We start from the raw sequence: 15,338 nt of genomic DNA on the forward strand, positions 1-15,338 counted from the left end.
CCCCTCTAAAGGTGTCTTTCACCTCTCCCGCCTAAGGGCACCAAGGACTAAACCCCATCCTCATAGTGCCCATCGAGAGCACTCCAATCCCCATGGGGAGTAGCTCACAGCCGTGTTTTAATGAGTTTGAACTCCTGCTTTGCCTGTGCAAAGTTCTGTTTTGCTCCTTTGCTCACTTTTTCACTCACCCTGTGCAAGAAGGCTTTCCCTAGCAGGGATGCTGAGGGAGGGGAAGGAAGGGAGCAGCTCCTCATTTTGAAGATCCCAAAGCTTTCTCCATCTGCTCAGCCACCTGGAGATGAAGGCAGCAAGGCACAGCTCTGGTTTCTTGGTTCTTGTTTCTATGGGAGAAGCCCTGGATTGTGTCAGCATCCTCTCAGCAGACTGAGTTTAGCTGAAAATTGTTTCAAGAAATGTATTGCAAATAAGAGAACTTTGATCTCCAGCTGCCTGGGCTGGTGTGCAGGGAGTGAGTAAGGCTTCCTGACATCCCAGGCTCTATTACTGCTTTATTTGTCTGTGATCAGTTGTTCATGTTTAGTTTTATGGGAACCGTACTGACGATGTAAATCCTGGGTACGGTGAGCAGATGTGAGAAGAAAGAGCCTGGCCTTGGCTGGCTGTGGAAGGTGCTGCAGTGTTCAACTCACAGGCTGTTAGCAAGATGTCCCTGCACTGCAGCACCGTGCTCAGAGCATCCCCTAGGCCTTGTTTGTGAAGGGGACAGGGGAGCAGGGAAAACCACGTTGCACTGTGGAATTTACCCTTCTGCTCTTAGTCTGGCTGTGCCCCAGGAATGCAGAGCAGACCCTTGTTTCTTGCCTTTCTCTGAGCCAGACAGCTGGGTCCCAGTGAAAAAAGCTTTCCTGCCTTTGTCTCCCTTTTCTTTAGTGTCTTTTCTTTTAGTGCTGGTGTCTCTGGGAGCTCAGAGCTTTCCAGGCCGTGGCAGTGGAGCCCTGGGGAAGCAGGGAGAGGCATGGGAGCAGCCTGTGAGGCAGCAACAGGCAGCTTGGCTCCTCTTAATGAAGGGAGGTTTTAAAGGGAGCGTTCTGAGAAACTTGGTCCTTGCAGAGATGGAACTGTGTGTGAGAACTGCTGCCTCCTGCCAAGGCACTCAGCACAAAAGAGAGTGCATGTTGTGTTTGGGATCACAGATATTTCCCAGCCAAGCCAGTAGAAGTTTAGCAGCAGGAAAACGGCTGCTGGGTGTCCTGGGGACTGCCACGCCCTGTGTGCAGCGTGCAGAATTCCTTCTTGTTGTGATCCTGAGCTGGGAGCTCTCTCAGCCACTGTCTGTCCTGGCCATGCAGCCCCATGGATGCACAGGGATGAGCACAGGGCTCCCACCCCAGCCCCAGAGCACAGACAGTCTGACATCCCTCAGTTTGACACCCCTCAGTCTGAAATCTCCACTTTGACATCTCCCACCCTGACATCTCACTCTCTGCTTGCTTTCCTGCAGCTCCTGCCAGGCTGGAGCCAAACTCGGGTGTGACCGTGCTCACAGGGATCTCAGGTTGAGGGAAGAGATGAGGATCTGACTCCATGTTTCAGAAGGCTGATTTATTATTTTATTATATATATTACATTAAAACTATACTAAAAGAATAGAAGAAAGGATTTCATCACAAGGCTGGCTAAGAATAGAATAGGAAAGAATGATAACAAAGGTTTGTGGCTCGGGCTCTGTGTCCAAGCCAGCTGACTGTGATTGGCCATTAATTAGAAACAACCAACATGGACCAATCCCAGCTGCACCTGTTGCATTCCACAGCAGCAGATAATCATTGTTTACATTTTGTTCCTGAGGCGTCTCAGCTTCTCAGGAGGAAAAATCCTAAGGAAAGGGTTTTCCATAAAAGATGTCTGCGACACTTGGGCTCCTTGGGGTGGCTGCAGGAGCTCAGTGGAATCTCTCATGGCTGAGAGGTCCCAATGGTCACTGATGTTGCTGGTTTAGCATCCCCACATGGAGCTCTTCTTGCTCAACATCGGTTCAGGGCTCTCCAGCCCCAGCAAGTGGCAGAGCAGGCAGGAGATTTCCAAGTCCTTCTGACCACAAGCATCAGCTCTGCTCCCACTCCTCTAAGGCTTCACAACAAGGAGAGCCTTGTGAGCACCTGGGCAGGCAAAGCAGCACGGTAATGTGAGTGTCAGCAGGAACCAGCAGCTGGGGATAACCTCACTCTGCGCCCAGCAGGTGTTGGGGAAAGGGGCTGTGCCAGGGGAAGAGAACAGCAGGTTTGATTCTTTGTGAGCAGCAGAGAGGTGGAATAACTCCCTCAGCCCTCTTGGGTGTGATACTGCTGTAAGGCACTTGGGACTGAGGGGAGGTGGGGAAGAGCTTCTGATGAGAGCCAAGGGGAAAGGGGAGGGAACTGAGAAACTGAATTTAAATGGATTAAGCCTGTCTGTCCAAAGTCCTTTGTTTCCTGTCACCTCCCTGGTGTGACTTTCACAGCTGCATTCTGTGTGCCTGGGGACCTGGCTTGAGGTCCCCTGCAAAGCCAGCATGGAGCTTTACACCCCCTGGGCATTGCCCTGAGCAGCTGGAAGAGGCTCCAGGAGCCAAAACCCTTTGATTTCTCTGATGTCTTTCCTGCTCTCTCTGCAGGAGATAACCTCATGAACTGATGTCTCCAGCATCACTGCTCAGTGGGCGACAAATGAGGACATGTCTCTGTTCAGGCAAGTCTCTGTTCTCCCCTCTTGCTTTTGGGATTCCCCTTTTCTCTGGCCCTGGCACCTTGTTTTTCTCCTGGGTGTTTGGACAGGTGGCTGTGGGCGCAAACAGGGCTGGGGGTCAGTGTAGTGAATGCCCATGTAAACGTGATTGATCAGGAGTGCTTTTTGAATTACCCAGTTCTCCTCTGCTGGCAGCCTGAGACATGGGCATGGGGAGTGGGCAAGAAAAGGTTGTGTAGTGGGAACTTGGCCTTTGGGCCTGGACTCACAAGTGGAAAGGTAAAGTAATATGTAAAATAAAATGTATGTTAGTCAGCAAAGTGCTTTGCTTCAAACCACTTTTGGGTTTCTTAAAAATCTTTCAAATGGAAATGCTGGAATTGTGCAGGCTGTCCTGGGTCCAAACAGTGAACCTTGAAAGCACCAAAGTTTTCCAGACTTCATCTTGACTAGGTCAGCCTCACTATGCATTTCCAGAAAGTCTTGCTTGATTCCCTACTAATTTTACATCTATTTTCTTTTGCCTTCCCCTTTCTTTGACCTTAATTCTGGGTTGAACCCAGCAGTGCAGAGCCAGAAGAGTTTGGGATCAGCTTGATGCAGTGCACTTATGAAACCAAGGGGCACATGTGGGGCAGGGCCATGACTTCACTGCTGCCCCCTGAGCTCAGAACAAGGGACACGGTGGCAGGAGCGTGCTGCTCCTCACCTTGAAGAGATGATGCACTGCACTCCTCAGGGCCCTAGGCCGGGAAAGGGTCCCTGGGGGAGCACTGAGACAGCCACAGCCTGTCCCCAGGGCAGCTCTCAGTGCAGGGACAGCTCACACTGCAGGGCAGCTCGCAGTGCAGCCCTGGACCCGGCCCTGGACCCAGCGCCAGCCCTGGGCTCATCCCCTGGACCCAGCCCAGCCCAGCCCAGCCCTGGTTTGGCCCCAGGAGCGGCTCGGTCGGTGCCTCAGTGCGGGCAGGGCCGGGCCGGGCCGGGCTCGGGAGCCGCTCAGCGCCCGCAGCGTTTGTGTCTGCTCATCCTGCCCCGTGCCAGGAGCCGAGCGCACACAAACACAGCCGGGCTCGCCTGGGAAGCGCTGCCTGCGAGATAAGCAGGGCGAGGAAAACACATCCATCTTCGTGTCTCTTGGCCTGAGACTCAGTTTCATCTGCTGGCATTTTCCTGGCGCGGGCTCAGGGCACACCGCAATTCACCTGGGGAGCCAGACGCCGGGGAGCCAGCAGCTCCCGTTCCTGGCGGCGGGAACCGCTGCTGCTCCGGCTGCTGCAGGGCCGTGGTGGCGAGGGGCTGGCACCGGGGTGGTGCGAGGGCACGGGGCTGGCCCGGGGCTGAGCCCCTGTGGGGCACACCAACAGCATGCCCAGTGTGGCTGCGGGTCACCAACAGCGAGCTCAGTGAGCCACGGGGCCACAGTGCCCGCCCAGAGCCCCCCGTGCCCGCCCGGGCACTGGCACCCGGCAGAGCCCGGCCAGGAGCTGGACACAGCACCAGAGGCTGGGACACAGAGCAGGGGACACAGCACGAGTGGCTGGGACACAGAGCCCCGGGCACAGCAAGGGTGGCTGGGCACAAAGCACTGGGCACAGCACAGGTGGCTGGGACACAGAGCACCACACAAAGCACGAGTGATGGGACACAGAGCAGGGCACACAGCATGGGTGATGGGACACAGAAGCAGGAGACACAGCACAAGTGGATGGGACAGAGCACCTGGCACAGCACAGGTGGCTGGGACACAGAGCAGGGGACACAGCATGGGTGATAGGACACACAGCACAGGGCACAGCACCAGTGGCTGGGACACAGGGCCAGGCAGAGCACAAATGGCTGGGCACAGGCACCGGGCATAGCACGGGTGATGGGACACAGAGCACAGGACACAGCACGAGTGGCTGGGACACAGAGCGCCACACAAAACACCGGTGGCTGGGCACACAGCCCCGGGCACAGCACCGGGCACAGCACCGGGCACAGCACCAGTGACTGGGCACACAGCCCCGGGCACAGCACCGGGCACAGCACCAGTGACTGGGCACACAGCACCGGGCACAGCACCGGGCACAGCACCAGTGACTGGGCGCACAGCACCGGGCACAGCACCGGGCACAGCACCAGTGACTGGGCACACAGCCCCGGGCACAGCACCGGGCACAGCACCAGTGACTGGGCACACAGCCCCGGGCACAGCACCGGGCACAGCACCAGTGACTGGGCACACAGCACCGGGCACAGCACCGGGCACAGCACCAGTGGCTGGGCACACAGCACCGGGCACACAGCACCGGGCACAGCACCGGGCACACAGCACCGGGCACACAGCACCGGGCACAGCACCAGTGGCTGGGCACACAGCACCGGGCACAGCACCGGGCACACAGCACCGGGCAGGGCCCGGCCGCAGCCCGCATCTCTCGGGCTCCCATCGGGAGCTGCCGGTGCCGTCGTGCAGCGCTCCCGAGCTGCGGCTCCCCGCGAATGGAAGGGCCCCGGTGGAACGCCCCCCCAGCCTTGGCTCCCTCTGATCCCCTCCGAAGCTGATCTGAGACTGGAATGTCTCCTGGGACGTGATTCCCTCTAGCCCGAGGGGAGCTGCGTTAATAAAACCCAGCGTGAGCCGCGGAGGCGATGGGGGAGGAGGCAGGCAGGCCTGGGGAGATGAGGCTCTCATGAACAAGTCGCAGGGCTGCCGGAATTGTCCCGTCCTGTCCTCTCTCCCTCTCCCTGTCCCTGGAGTCGAGCTGTGGAATTCAGGGTTGGGTCGAGGCTTTTCTTCGCGCACGTTCCTGCTCAGAGCAGCCAAACCCCTCGGCTCCCTCTCCCCCCTCCTCAGCTGCTGAACTCCCTTCCCTGGGGCAGCCCAGCTCCTCTCTCACAGCGCTGGGACCCTCCTGCTCCTCCTCATTGCTCTGGCACCGTGTCCTGGGCAGGCTCTGGGGGAGAGGGGTCTGTCCCAGGACGGGCAGGCTGGATTGGCAAGGCAGGGCAGCAGCAGCAGGGAGAGAGGGCTTCCCACACCTTGGCAGGGTGGAGGCTGCACTCATGGGATCCTTAGTGCTGGGTGAGCAAAATCAGCCAGACACAGAGTTCTGAATAAATAAACCCATGTGAAGGCAGTGGGGATGTGAGCCAGGGGGAATAAAAGACAGGAGAGCAAGAAAATTCGGCCCAGAGGAGATATCCATGAAGAGAGACCACAGAAATGTGGATCTGGGTGGTGTGAGTGCACTCCTGGCTCCTCTGGGATGCAGAGTGCCTCTCCAGCAGTAACTGCACAGCAATGATGCCATGTCCTGCCATTCCACCCTGCCCTGGATGCTCTGTGGGACACCACTGCTCTGCCACTGGCAAATGTCACTGGGATAAATTGTTCCCTAAGTTCCCAAAGTGTTTCCCTGCTTTCTCTCAGGCTGCAGTTGCTGAACTCTGAGACTGCGTTGTCACAAACTCCCTGTGGCAGCCTCAGATGCAGGGGAGCACCCAGAAACCCCTCTGGAGATCCATCTGGAAAGGGCACCAGAGAGCTTGCTCAAGGCTGGGAATGAACTCAGCACAGCACCCACAGTGCCCAGCCTTCCCAGAGAGCTCAGGGGATTGCTCAGATCACTGGTTTTTCAAAAGGTCAGGGGATGTTTGCAGTGATCCTGTGAAGGAGCCCATGGGTGGCTCTGGCAGAGATGCCAGCTGAAAGGAAAGCATTTTAGCATAAATCATGAGAAATCAGAGTGCACAACCAGGCTGCCCTGTGCACTTACAGGGTTATTGACTGTCCATGTGAAAAGGAGATACCACTGGCTTCTTTTACAGGAAGGAAAAGATGGGACCTGATATTTAGTTTTGAGACGTCTCTGTTGGAAGCTGATGGCTAGGGACCCTCAGTAGGACAGGGAGAGCAATGTGGTGACTAAACCTCATGAAACATTTTGGAGAGCTGGGACAAAAGGCCCCAAATCTGTGTCTGTGCAGTGTTGTGTAGAGGCTGCAGAACCCACAAGATCTCTTGGGGTGCCGTATGAGCTGCGCCTTTGCTTGAAGGGGCAGAGGTGGGGAGGCTCTCACTGCAGTGCTCTAGCTCAGAGCAGAAGCTGCTCAAGGGTTGGTGCTAAGAACTTCTGAAGGTTATGGGCATCCCTTCCTCACACACAGACCCATCCTTGAGCTTGTAGCTGATCCTGTGTTGTTTCACTACAGGGAAACTCCATCAGTACCACTGGGGCAGCTCCTGGAGATGTTTGCTGTCTGTCTGTCTGTCTGTCTGCAGAGAGAGGGGGAGCCAGGCTGGCCAGGGAGCAGCAGGAGCAGCAGGGAATGGCCTCTGGGCAGACATTTGGGTTTGGAGGAAACGCTGAGCCCTGGGCCTGGACACTGAAGGTGAGGCAGGGCAGAGAAAGCCTGAGCAGGTGTGAGACCCTCCAGGCTCACCCAGCACTGACATCTCTGTGAGCTCTCTGCTGCTTTGGGCTCCTGACGGACCCCAGCCACAGGAGAGGCAGCAAAGGCCACAGCCCCACTGCTCAGACATGCACCAAAATCCTGTGCTGGCTTCTCACCTCAGGACTCAGCCTTGCTGTCCTGCCCTCTGTACAGCAGGTGAATTCCTCCTCCTGATCTGAGGATACACCTGATGTGTTCTGGAATTTCTTGACTTCTCTGACTGAAGAATTCAGGAACACAAAGCCCCTCCTGCAGTCACAATGAATGGCATCAGCCTTCAGCTGGGATGAGAACACGACTCCAGGGGCACGAGCCCCGCTTCTGGATGAGAGAGCACAAAGGAAATGGAACTCCCAAGATGCAGTTGCCACAAGGAGATTTGGAATATTGTCTTTCTGCCATGTCTCTTTTCCCCACCAGGAGCTGAGGGCATCCACATTGGGTGCCTTCCTCACCAGGGTGGGTTCAAGTGGCTCGGGTGAAGGCAGGGGGGTTCCTGCACCTCCCAGGAGCCGAGGGCAGGGCTGAGAGAAACCTCTTGTGATGGGGAAAACCTCAGTGCAGCTCAGCTGTGCCTGGGGCTCAAACAGCAAACACTCCTGGCCTGAATGGATTCGGGTCCAGAAGATCCTTCAGCCCAAAAGTGGGCTAGCACGAACGAGTTAAAATCCTTCCCTCTGCCTGGTGAAACTTATTGAAAACTACATCGTTCATCTGTTGAAACTTCACAGCTGTTGAGATTGCCCTGGGGGCAAACCACATCCAAGAAATGGCATGTAGAGATCCCGGAGCACGGGGCCTGAAAGCTGAACCGGGCTCTGGGCGCTGCCTCCCTCCCCTCGCAGCCCCATCTGCAGCTCCTCAGTCACTCACCGCGGGCTGCTCCTCCTCCCATCGCTCCTCTCCCTCCTGCACCACCGGCACTTGGTGTCAGGGGTTGCATTTTGGCTAAAGAGCAGCGGAGCAAGGATGCAGACAGCAGGCTGGGGCGTGGGGAGTGGCACACAGCCCTGTGTGCCACCAGGGAACATCACCTGCCTGTGACACTGCTCCTTGTTATCCCTGGGGGAGCAGTGGAAATGAGCCATTTGCTCTTGAAAAATCTGTGAATTCTGTTTAATGGTAGCAACTTGCCTGGTTTTTTGGGGGGTTTATTTTGGTTTTGTTTTGGTTTTTTGGTTTTTTGTTTGTTTGGGGGTTTTTTGTTTGTTTGTTTTAAAATTCTTATTTGTTGGCTGCAACTCTACTTGCTAAAAACTGTATAGGATACAAAGTTCGTTCTTGCATATTTCCACCTGAGAATATTTCCACCTGAGTGCTCTGCTGTGTGAACTTGGGGACTGAAATCAGCCCCTTGGCACAAGCACATTAAGATGAGCTGGAGCTCACAGTGCTAAATAAAAGGAGGGCATGAGAAACCACTGCCTGCATACACCCAGTCACAAATGATTCACGGAGTAATTTTGAGTAGCAAACAACACATTGGTAAGAACTGGAGGGTTCTCTTCTGTCTTTTTTTGGGGGGGGGGGGGGTTGTCCACAAACAAAAATATTGGCGAACCCATCAGACGCTTTGTGCTGCTTTGAATAGCTTGCCCGGCTCCCCGAGCGATCACGCCGCGCAATTTGCTGTAACCCAAATAACTGCAGAGCCCAGCAGTGCCCAGATGTGCCCAGATGTGCCCCTGCACGCTCTCACGGGGCTCTCCAAGCGCTTCCCTGCAGCTCCAGAGGCTCCGGGGCAGCGCCAGGGACCGGCCGGGCTGTGCCCAGCGGGACCGGGGGACACCGGGGGTGACACCGGGGGGACACCGTGCCCCGAGCAGAGCCTGGGCACTGCCAGCCGGGGCAGACAGACGGGAGACGCCGCATTCCTCACCTGAGAAACAAGCCCGGGAGAGCCAAAGGCCCGGGGAATTCCTGGATCCCTTTGTACCACATTTCAGCTGTGACACAGCGAGGGTTTGAGCGAGGCAGACTCCAAACGGGGAGGTTGTTAAGTTCATTTTAGAGCAATGGAGAGAAAGCAGTTGAGAAAACACAGACTTGACTGTCAACCTGGTTTTTTAAGATTTTCTAAGCATTCTGATGTTGACATTCTTGTAGCGAACTTTCTCACACGCTTTCTGTAAATAACTCATTGCTTTGCATTCCTTTATGGAGGAGGAGAAAGCTGATGGACTGTTGGTTTGACCAGTGTCATTGCAGAGGTGGCACTGTCACCCTCCAATCCAGTCACTCTTGGAAAACTATAAATGTTAGAGTCAGAAAATAAACTTCCCTTTTCTTCACCTTGAGAGCAGCGGTGTGAGCTTGAGTTGTTTCATGTCCTATAGCAACACGTGCCTTTTACAAACCTTGCCTCACCTGCTCCTGCTGCTAAAAGGAAGGTGAACTGGGAGCCAGGGCACCAAGTTACTCAGAAATTACTGATTTTTGAGTAAATCCTTCCAGAAGTATTCAAGAATTAGTTATCATCTTTCAGATTTATATGTCCCTTAATCCAGAGGCAAAACCTTCAAGTGTAGGCAAGCCCCAACAGCTGAACTGTGCAAGGAGAGATCTAGGGCAGGGAAAAAGAAAAAGACAAAATGAAGTTGCTACATTGAATCAAAGGGCAAAATTAGGGCGAAAAATAGCGGAATTAGGAAGTTGGGCCGGTCAAACTGAAAATTGTTGAGAGGGTATTTGGATTTAAATGAGGCCCTCCTGCAGTGGGAGGACGGTCCCTTGAGAACTGGGGCAAAAACATGGGAAAATGGGGAAAATGGTGAAAAAACTGGAAAAATGGGAAAAAACAGTGAAAAAATGGGGAATAAATGGGGCAAATATGGGGGGAAATGGGGAAAATGGGGAAAAATGGGGGGAAAATGGGAAAAAATGGGGAAAACAATGGGGAAAAAATGGGGAAAAATGGGGGAAAAATCAGCAACTCGTTCTCCTTGAGAACTGCAAAAATGGGGCAAAAACGTGAAAAACTGTGGAAAATGGGGGAAAAATGATGAAAAATGGGGAAAAAAACAGTGAGGAAATGGGGAAAAAATGGGGGGAAATGTCCTGGAACAGGCGCTGGGCCACAGAGCAGGGCCAGCCCCCAATGATCCTTGACTCGTCCTCCTCAGGAACTGGGGCAAAAAACAGGGAAAATGGGGAAAATAACGGGAAAAAACGGGGGAAAATGGGAAAAAAGGAGAAAAATGGGAAAATATGGGGGGGAAATGGGGGGAAAGATCGGGAAATGATCGGTGACTTGTCCTCCTTGGGAACTGGGGCAAAAAACAGAGAAAATGGGGAAAATGGTGAAAAAATGGGGGAAAAATGAGGAAAAAATGGGGGAAGATTGGGAAATTATCAGGGACTCATCCTCCTTGAGAGCTGCAAAAATGGGGCAAAAACATGGAAAATGGGGAAAGGCAGGGAGACCTGACACCGCAACTGCTCCTGCAGGGCCTCTCCCGGTGGGGTGTGCGGGGCGGAGCTGTGTACACACCCAATTATCCCATTAGTAAAGCCGGAGTAGCTGCTCTCCTCAGCGCAGAGCCGGCCTCCCACCGCACAGAACAACTTTGTGTCTAATTAAGCAAATCCAAGCGTCCCAAGGAGGGGCGCGCTCAGCTGGGAGCCCGGGATCCTTCAGCAAGTTCTTGTGGGCGTGCTGAAATAATGAATGGTGATTTCTTACAGCTGGGGCCCTGGCACTCCCTGTGCCCCCGAGAGTCCGTGTTCTCCTCCCTCCAGCCCATGCTCCTCACAGCCAGGCCCTCCCTGAGCTCACCCATCCTCATCTCCCCTTCCTCTGTCCTGTCTCTCCCTCCTCTCTGCTCTCATGGCTCCTCAGGACAGGGACACGCTCTTCCCCTCAAGGAAAGGAGCCACACATGCCCAGGAGCTGGGAAAAGGGGAAAGTGCAGGTGCTGCTGAGGTGGGAACTCTCCAGCCCCATTCCAGCATTCCCAGCTGCTCGGCCCCTCTGTCGGTGGGAGAGTTGAGGCAGGGAAAGAAATGCCGGGTGTGAAATGCCGAGAGCAGCACTGCACAGCCCCCCGGGCACTGCAGGGGAAGGATTCGGGGGTGTTCCCCTCGCAGTGGGGTTTGTTTGGGAACCATCCTTGAGCCTTTCCTTCCCCCCGGAGCTGCAGCTCCCCCTGCCCGCCCGGCTCCCGCACCGAGGGGCGGCTTGCTTTTCCAAACGCTTTTCTCTTTCTCCTCGTGCTGGAAATTTGACTCTACACAAACACTTCCACGGCAGCTAATTGCCAGCCCTGCAGCGGCTGAGCTCTCTAATTCCTGCCAGTCAATGAACCAGCCCAAAGAGCTGCTTTTCACAACTTGCTGAGTACACGAACACAGCCCGAGAGACACGACACAGCTGGGATATTTCTTTTTCCTGGACAGCTTCTGGATCCTTCTCAATTTTGGGAATTTCTTTCTCTCCATTGGGCAAAGGAACGCCCAAAGATAGAGGTGGCAACCAGGCCCGTTCCAGGGAGACACTGAGGGGCCCTGCAGACAAGTGGGGGTGCCAGGGAAGAGATAATTGTCAGGAAATTGGTCTGGAGGTAAAGCTGGCGTCGTCCAGCCTGTCTCTTCGTGATTTGAGGTCTCATCATCATCTTTTCATGGATTCCTCCTGCCCAACAATGTCCACGCCTTGCACAGCGCTCCTTGATCTCCTGGTTTGTATCCAGAGGGCTGCTGCAAAAATTGTTCTGCTGGTCACTGGTTCAGACCACATCATTCCTGCCTTCCCTCCTCGCCGGCAGCTCCTTGCCCTGCCCCAATTGCGGAGCGCTCGCATTCCCTCACTCCGCCTCTCCTGCCGCCTTCATTGCCCGGTACGGGCCCCTTCACGCTCTCCGGGCCTGCCCCACAGCCGGCAGAGCAGCTCCGAGCTCCGCAAAGCCCTGCCCGGGGAGCGGTGCCGTGTCCCGCCCTGCAGCGCCGAACCGGGGCCCTGTCCCGGGGCCCTGTCCCGGGGCCGCTGGCCCTGCGCTCCCGGGGATCGTTCTGTTCCCGCAGGGGGCACAAGAGGGAACGGCCTCAAGCCGTGCCCTGGGAATGTTCGCCTTGGACAGCAGGGACAGATTTGTGCACTGAAGGGGGTGCCCAGCCCCGCACGGGGTCACCGGCTGGGGCTGCTCGGAAGCCGCGCGGTGCGGCACCGGGGACAGCGGGCACCGGGGACAGCGGGCACCGGGGACAGCGGGCACCGGGGACAGCGGGCAGCGGGGACAGCGGGCACCGGGGACAGCGGGCACCGGGGACAGCGGGCACTGGGGACAGCGGGCACCGGGGACAGCGGGCACTGGCGGCCTTGGCTGAGAGCCTGCACTCGGTGGTTGTTTCGGTGTTCGGGTGTCTCGGTGTTTCGGTGGTCGGTCCTGTGATTGATCCTGTATCAATTCCATTATTATCCTGTGGTCGGTTCCATTACTGATCCCGTGACCAGTTCCATGATTGATCCTGTGATTGATCCCGTTATCAGTTCTGTGATTGATGCCGTGATCGGTTCTATGATCGATCCCATGATTGATGTTGTGACCAGACCAGATCCGTTATTGAGTCCATGATCGATCCCGTGCCCGGTTCCATGATCAATCCCATGATCGGTTCCATTATTGACCCCGTGATCGATCCCGTGACCGGTTACAAGAGTGATCCTGTGACCGGTTCTATTATTGATCCTGTGATCAATGCCGTGACTGGTTCCATTACTGATCCCATGACCGATCCCGTCACCTGTTCCATTATTAATCCCGTGATCGATCTCGTGACCAGTTCTGTTACTGATCCCGTGATTGGTTCCATGATCAATCCCGTGATTGATCCCGTCACGGGTTCTATTATCGATACCATGATCGATCCCGTGATTTGTTCCATGATCGATCCCATGATCGATCCCGTCACCGGTTCTATTACTGATCCCGTGTCCGATTCCATGATCGAATCCCTGTTCGATCCCGTCACTGGTTCCATGATCAATCCCGTGCCCTGTTCCATTATCGATCCCGTGACCGGTTCTATTATTGACCCCATGATCGATCCCGTGATTGGTTCCATTACCGATCCCGTGTTCGATCCCGTTCCCGGTTCCCGGTCCCGCGCGGTTCTCGCGCGCCCTCTGCCGGGGGCGGGCGGGCGGTGCGCAGGCTCCCCAGCGCTTACTGCGCATGCGCCCTGCAGGCGCAGCGCCATCCCCAGCGGGGCGTGGCCTGGCTCCTGCCGCCGTGTGCGCGTGCGCGCTACGTCACGTGTGGGCGCGTGCCGTTTAAAGGCGGGCGCGGGGCGGGGCGCGCTCACAGCCATGGCCCGCGGCAGCAGGAGCGTGTCCCGGCCCGCCAAGGCCCCCGCGCACCCCGCGCCCGCCAGGTACCGCGGCACGGCCGGGCTCAGGCGGGCGCACCGCCGCTCGCCGCCCCGCGCCGCCGCTCATGACTCCCTTCTCTCCGCAGCCCGGCCCCAGCGGCCCCGATGCCCGCGGCGCAGCCGGCGCAGCCCGGGCTGATGGCGCAGATGGCGAGCACGGCGGCCGGCGTGGCCGTGGGTTCCGCCGTGGGACACGTCGTGGGCAGCGCCATCACCGGCGCCTTCAGCGGCGGCTCCTCCGAGCCCGCCAAGGCGGCGGCGCCCGCCCAGGTGCGAGCGGGGCCGGGCCGTGCCCTTGGGCCGCCCTTGGATGGGAGGGCGGCGGGAGAGGGGAGCGGGGCTGGGCGGGAGGGACGGACGGACCGGCAGCCGCCCCCGCTGGAGGGGACGGGAGCGCGCTGGAACCGGCGCCGCTGCCCCCGCCGGCCTGACCGGGCCCGTGGGCGCAGGAGCCGCCGGCCGTGCTGCAGCAGTCGCCGTACGGACCGTGCCACTATGAGATGAAGCAGTTCCTGGAGTGCGCCACCAACCAGCGGGACCTGACCCTGTGCGAGGGCTTCAACGAGGCGCTGAAGCAGTGCAAGTACAGCAACGGTGAGCGAGCCTGGGTCTGAGGGAGGGAGCTGTGACAGCACGGCGCCGCAGAGGGCGTGAGGGTGGCAGAAACCACCTGCTGGGGATATGGCGCCCTTTAGGGCTTTAGTAAGACGCACTTGTGTCTTTAGTCAGGAAGGCAGCTGGAAAGGGAAGGATAAACGATTTTCACCATGTCTCTCTGAGGGCTGGGAGGCTGTAGGTACCTTCTTAAAAGATCCACTCCTGCTGCCCTCCCTGGCTGACTTTCTAATTCCTGCCGTATTTGGTACAAGCTGCTGTCCTTAGTGAGGTTGTGGTCTGGTTACACTGGGTGAGAGAGCTTTAAATCCAGCTGGTGGAACATGTTCCTAATGCTGACCCTCTGCTTCCTCCCTGCAGGTGTTTCTTCTCTCCTGTGAAGAATTTGCCCCCTCGTAGGGAAGAGGATTGTGGTGTAGAGCCCTGCTTTCCCCAGGGAGTGCCAGGACAGACAGACAGGGAGTGAGCTGGAGGGAGCAGAGTGACCAGCCAGGAGTATTCTAGTGGTAATTCACTTCTGAACTAGTAGGGAAGGAAGAGAATGATTGGACCCAAGGGTCTTCAGTGTTCAGATAGCACTGTATTTATTACAGAGAAATAAAAGAATTTATTTGGACCTATCACCTGTGCATGTTCTTTATTTAATTCTCAAGCTAAAATCAACCTACCAAAGCATGAACATTGTCAGCCAAAGGACAAGGCACAAGTGTGAATTCCTGGAAACGGGGGGTGCAGCCTAGCAGGGACTGGGCCTGCATGACTTGGCACAAGGGGATCCAGACACTGGCTGCCCTCCAGGCCAAGGAGAGGCTGAATGAGCTATGCCAACACGTGTCCCATGGGATTTTCAGTGACAAATCACTTTCCTACAGATATCCTCTTCCTGAGTACCTGTCCTGCCCTCAGAGCTGAGAGTGTGACCTGTCTGGCTGTGGCACTGGGGTACAGTTGGCTGATGTGACTCTGAGGCTTTAGCAGGTTATGCAATGTTCTCAAGGTCGCTGGCAGCAGGTGAAGTTTGGAACTGTTTTGCTCTTGCAGTCACCTTGGCAGCACAGCCTCGTGATTGCTGCCCTGACTGGCTTCCAGCAGGACATCCTGTTCCTCATGTTGGTCTGACAGGGGATTCTGAGGTTTCAGCTGGAGTTTTAGTGGCACAGCGGTGAAGCCAGGACACTTTCAGGTGCTTAACTGATGCATTTTTCATGCCAGAATGAGTCTTTTAACCT

General features: G+C 56.3%; 1 protein-coding gene across 1 annotated transcript; it reads left to right on the forward strand.

Moving 5' to 3' along the window:
- Positions 1-13,415: 13,415 nt before the first annotated feature.
- Positions 13,416-14,729, forward strand: CHCHD10 (coiled-coil-helix-coiled-coil-helix domain containing 10). The gene is made up of 4 exons (XM_059485110.1): positions 13,416-13,497; positions 13,581-13,764; positions 13,944-14,088; positions 14,470-14,729. The coding sequence occupies exons 1-4, from the start codon at positions 13,433-13,435 to the stop codon at positions 14,487-14,489; spliced, it is 414 nt and encodes a 137-aa protein (XP_059341093.1). The 5' UTR covers positions 13,416-13,432; the 3' UTR covers positions 14,490-14,729.
- Positions 14,730-15,338: the final 609 nt, after the last annotated feature.

The sequence above is a fragment of the Ammospiza nelsoni genome, chromosome 18 (assembly GCF_027579445.1).
Source record: "Ammospiza nelsoni isolate bAmmNel1 chromosome 18, bAmmNel1.pri, whole genome shotgun sequence".
NCBI classification, from domain to species: domain Eukaryota; kingdom Metazoa; phylum Chordata; class Aves; order Passeriformes; family Passerellidae; genus Ammospiza; species Ammospiza nelsoni.

Coding starts and splice junctions, on each gene's coding strand:
- CHCHD10 (XM_059485110.1), top strand. CDS start 13,433: ATGGCCCGCGGCAGCAGGAGCGTGTCCCGGCCCGCCAAGGCCCCCGCG. Junction 13,765..13,943: donor AGGCGGCGGCGCCCGCCCAG/GTGCGAGCGGGG, acceptor CCGTGGGCGCAG/GAGCCGCCGGCCGTGCTGCA. Junction 14,089..14,469: donor GCAGTGCAAGTACAGCAACG/GTGAGCGAGCCT, acceptor TCCTCCCTGCAG/GTGTTTCTTCTCTCCTGTGA.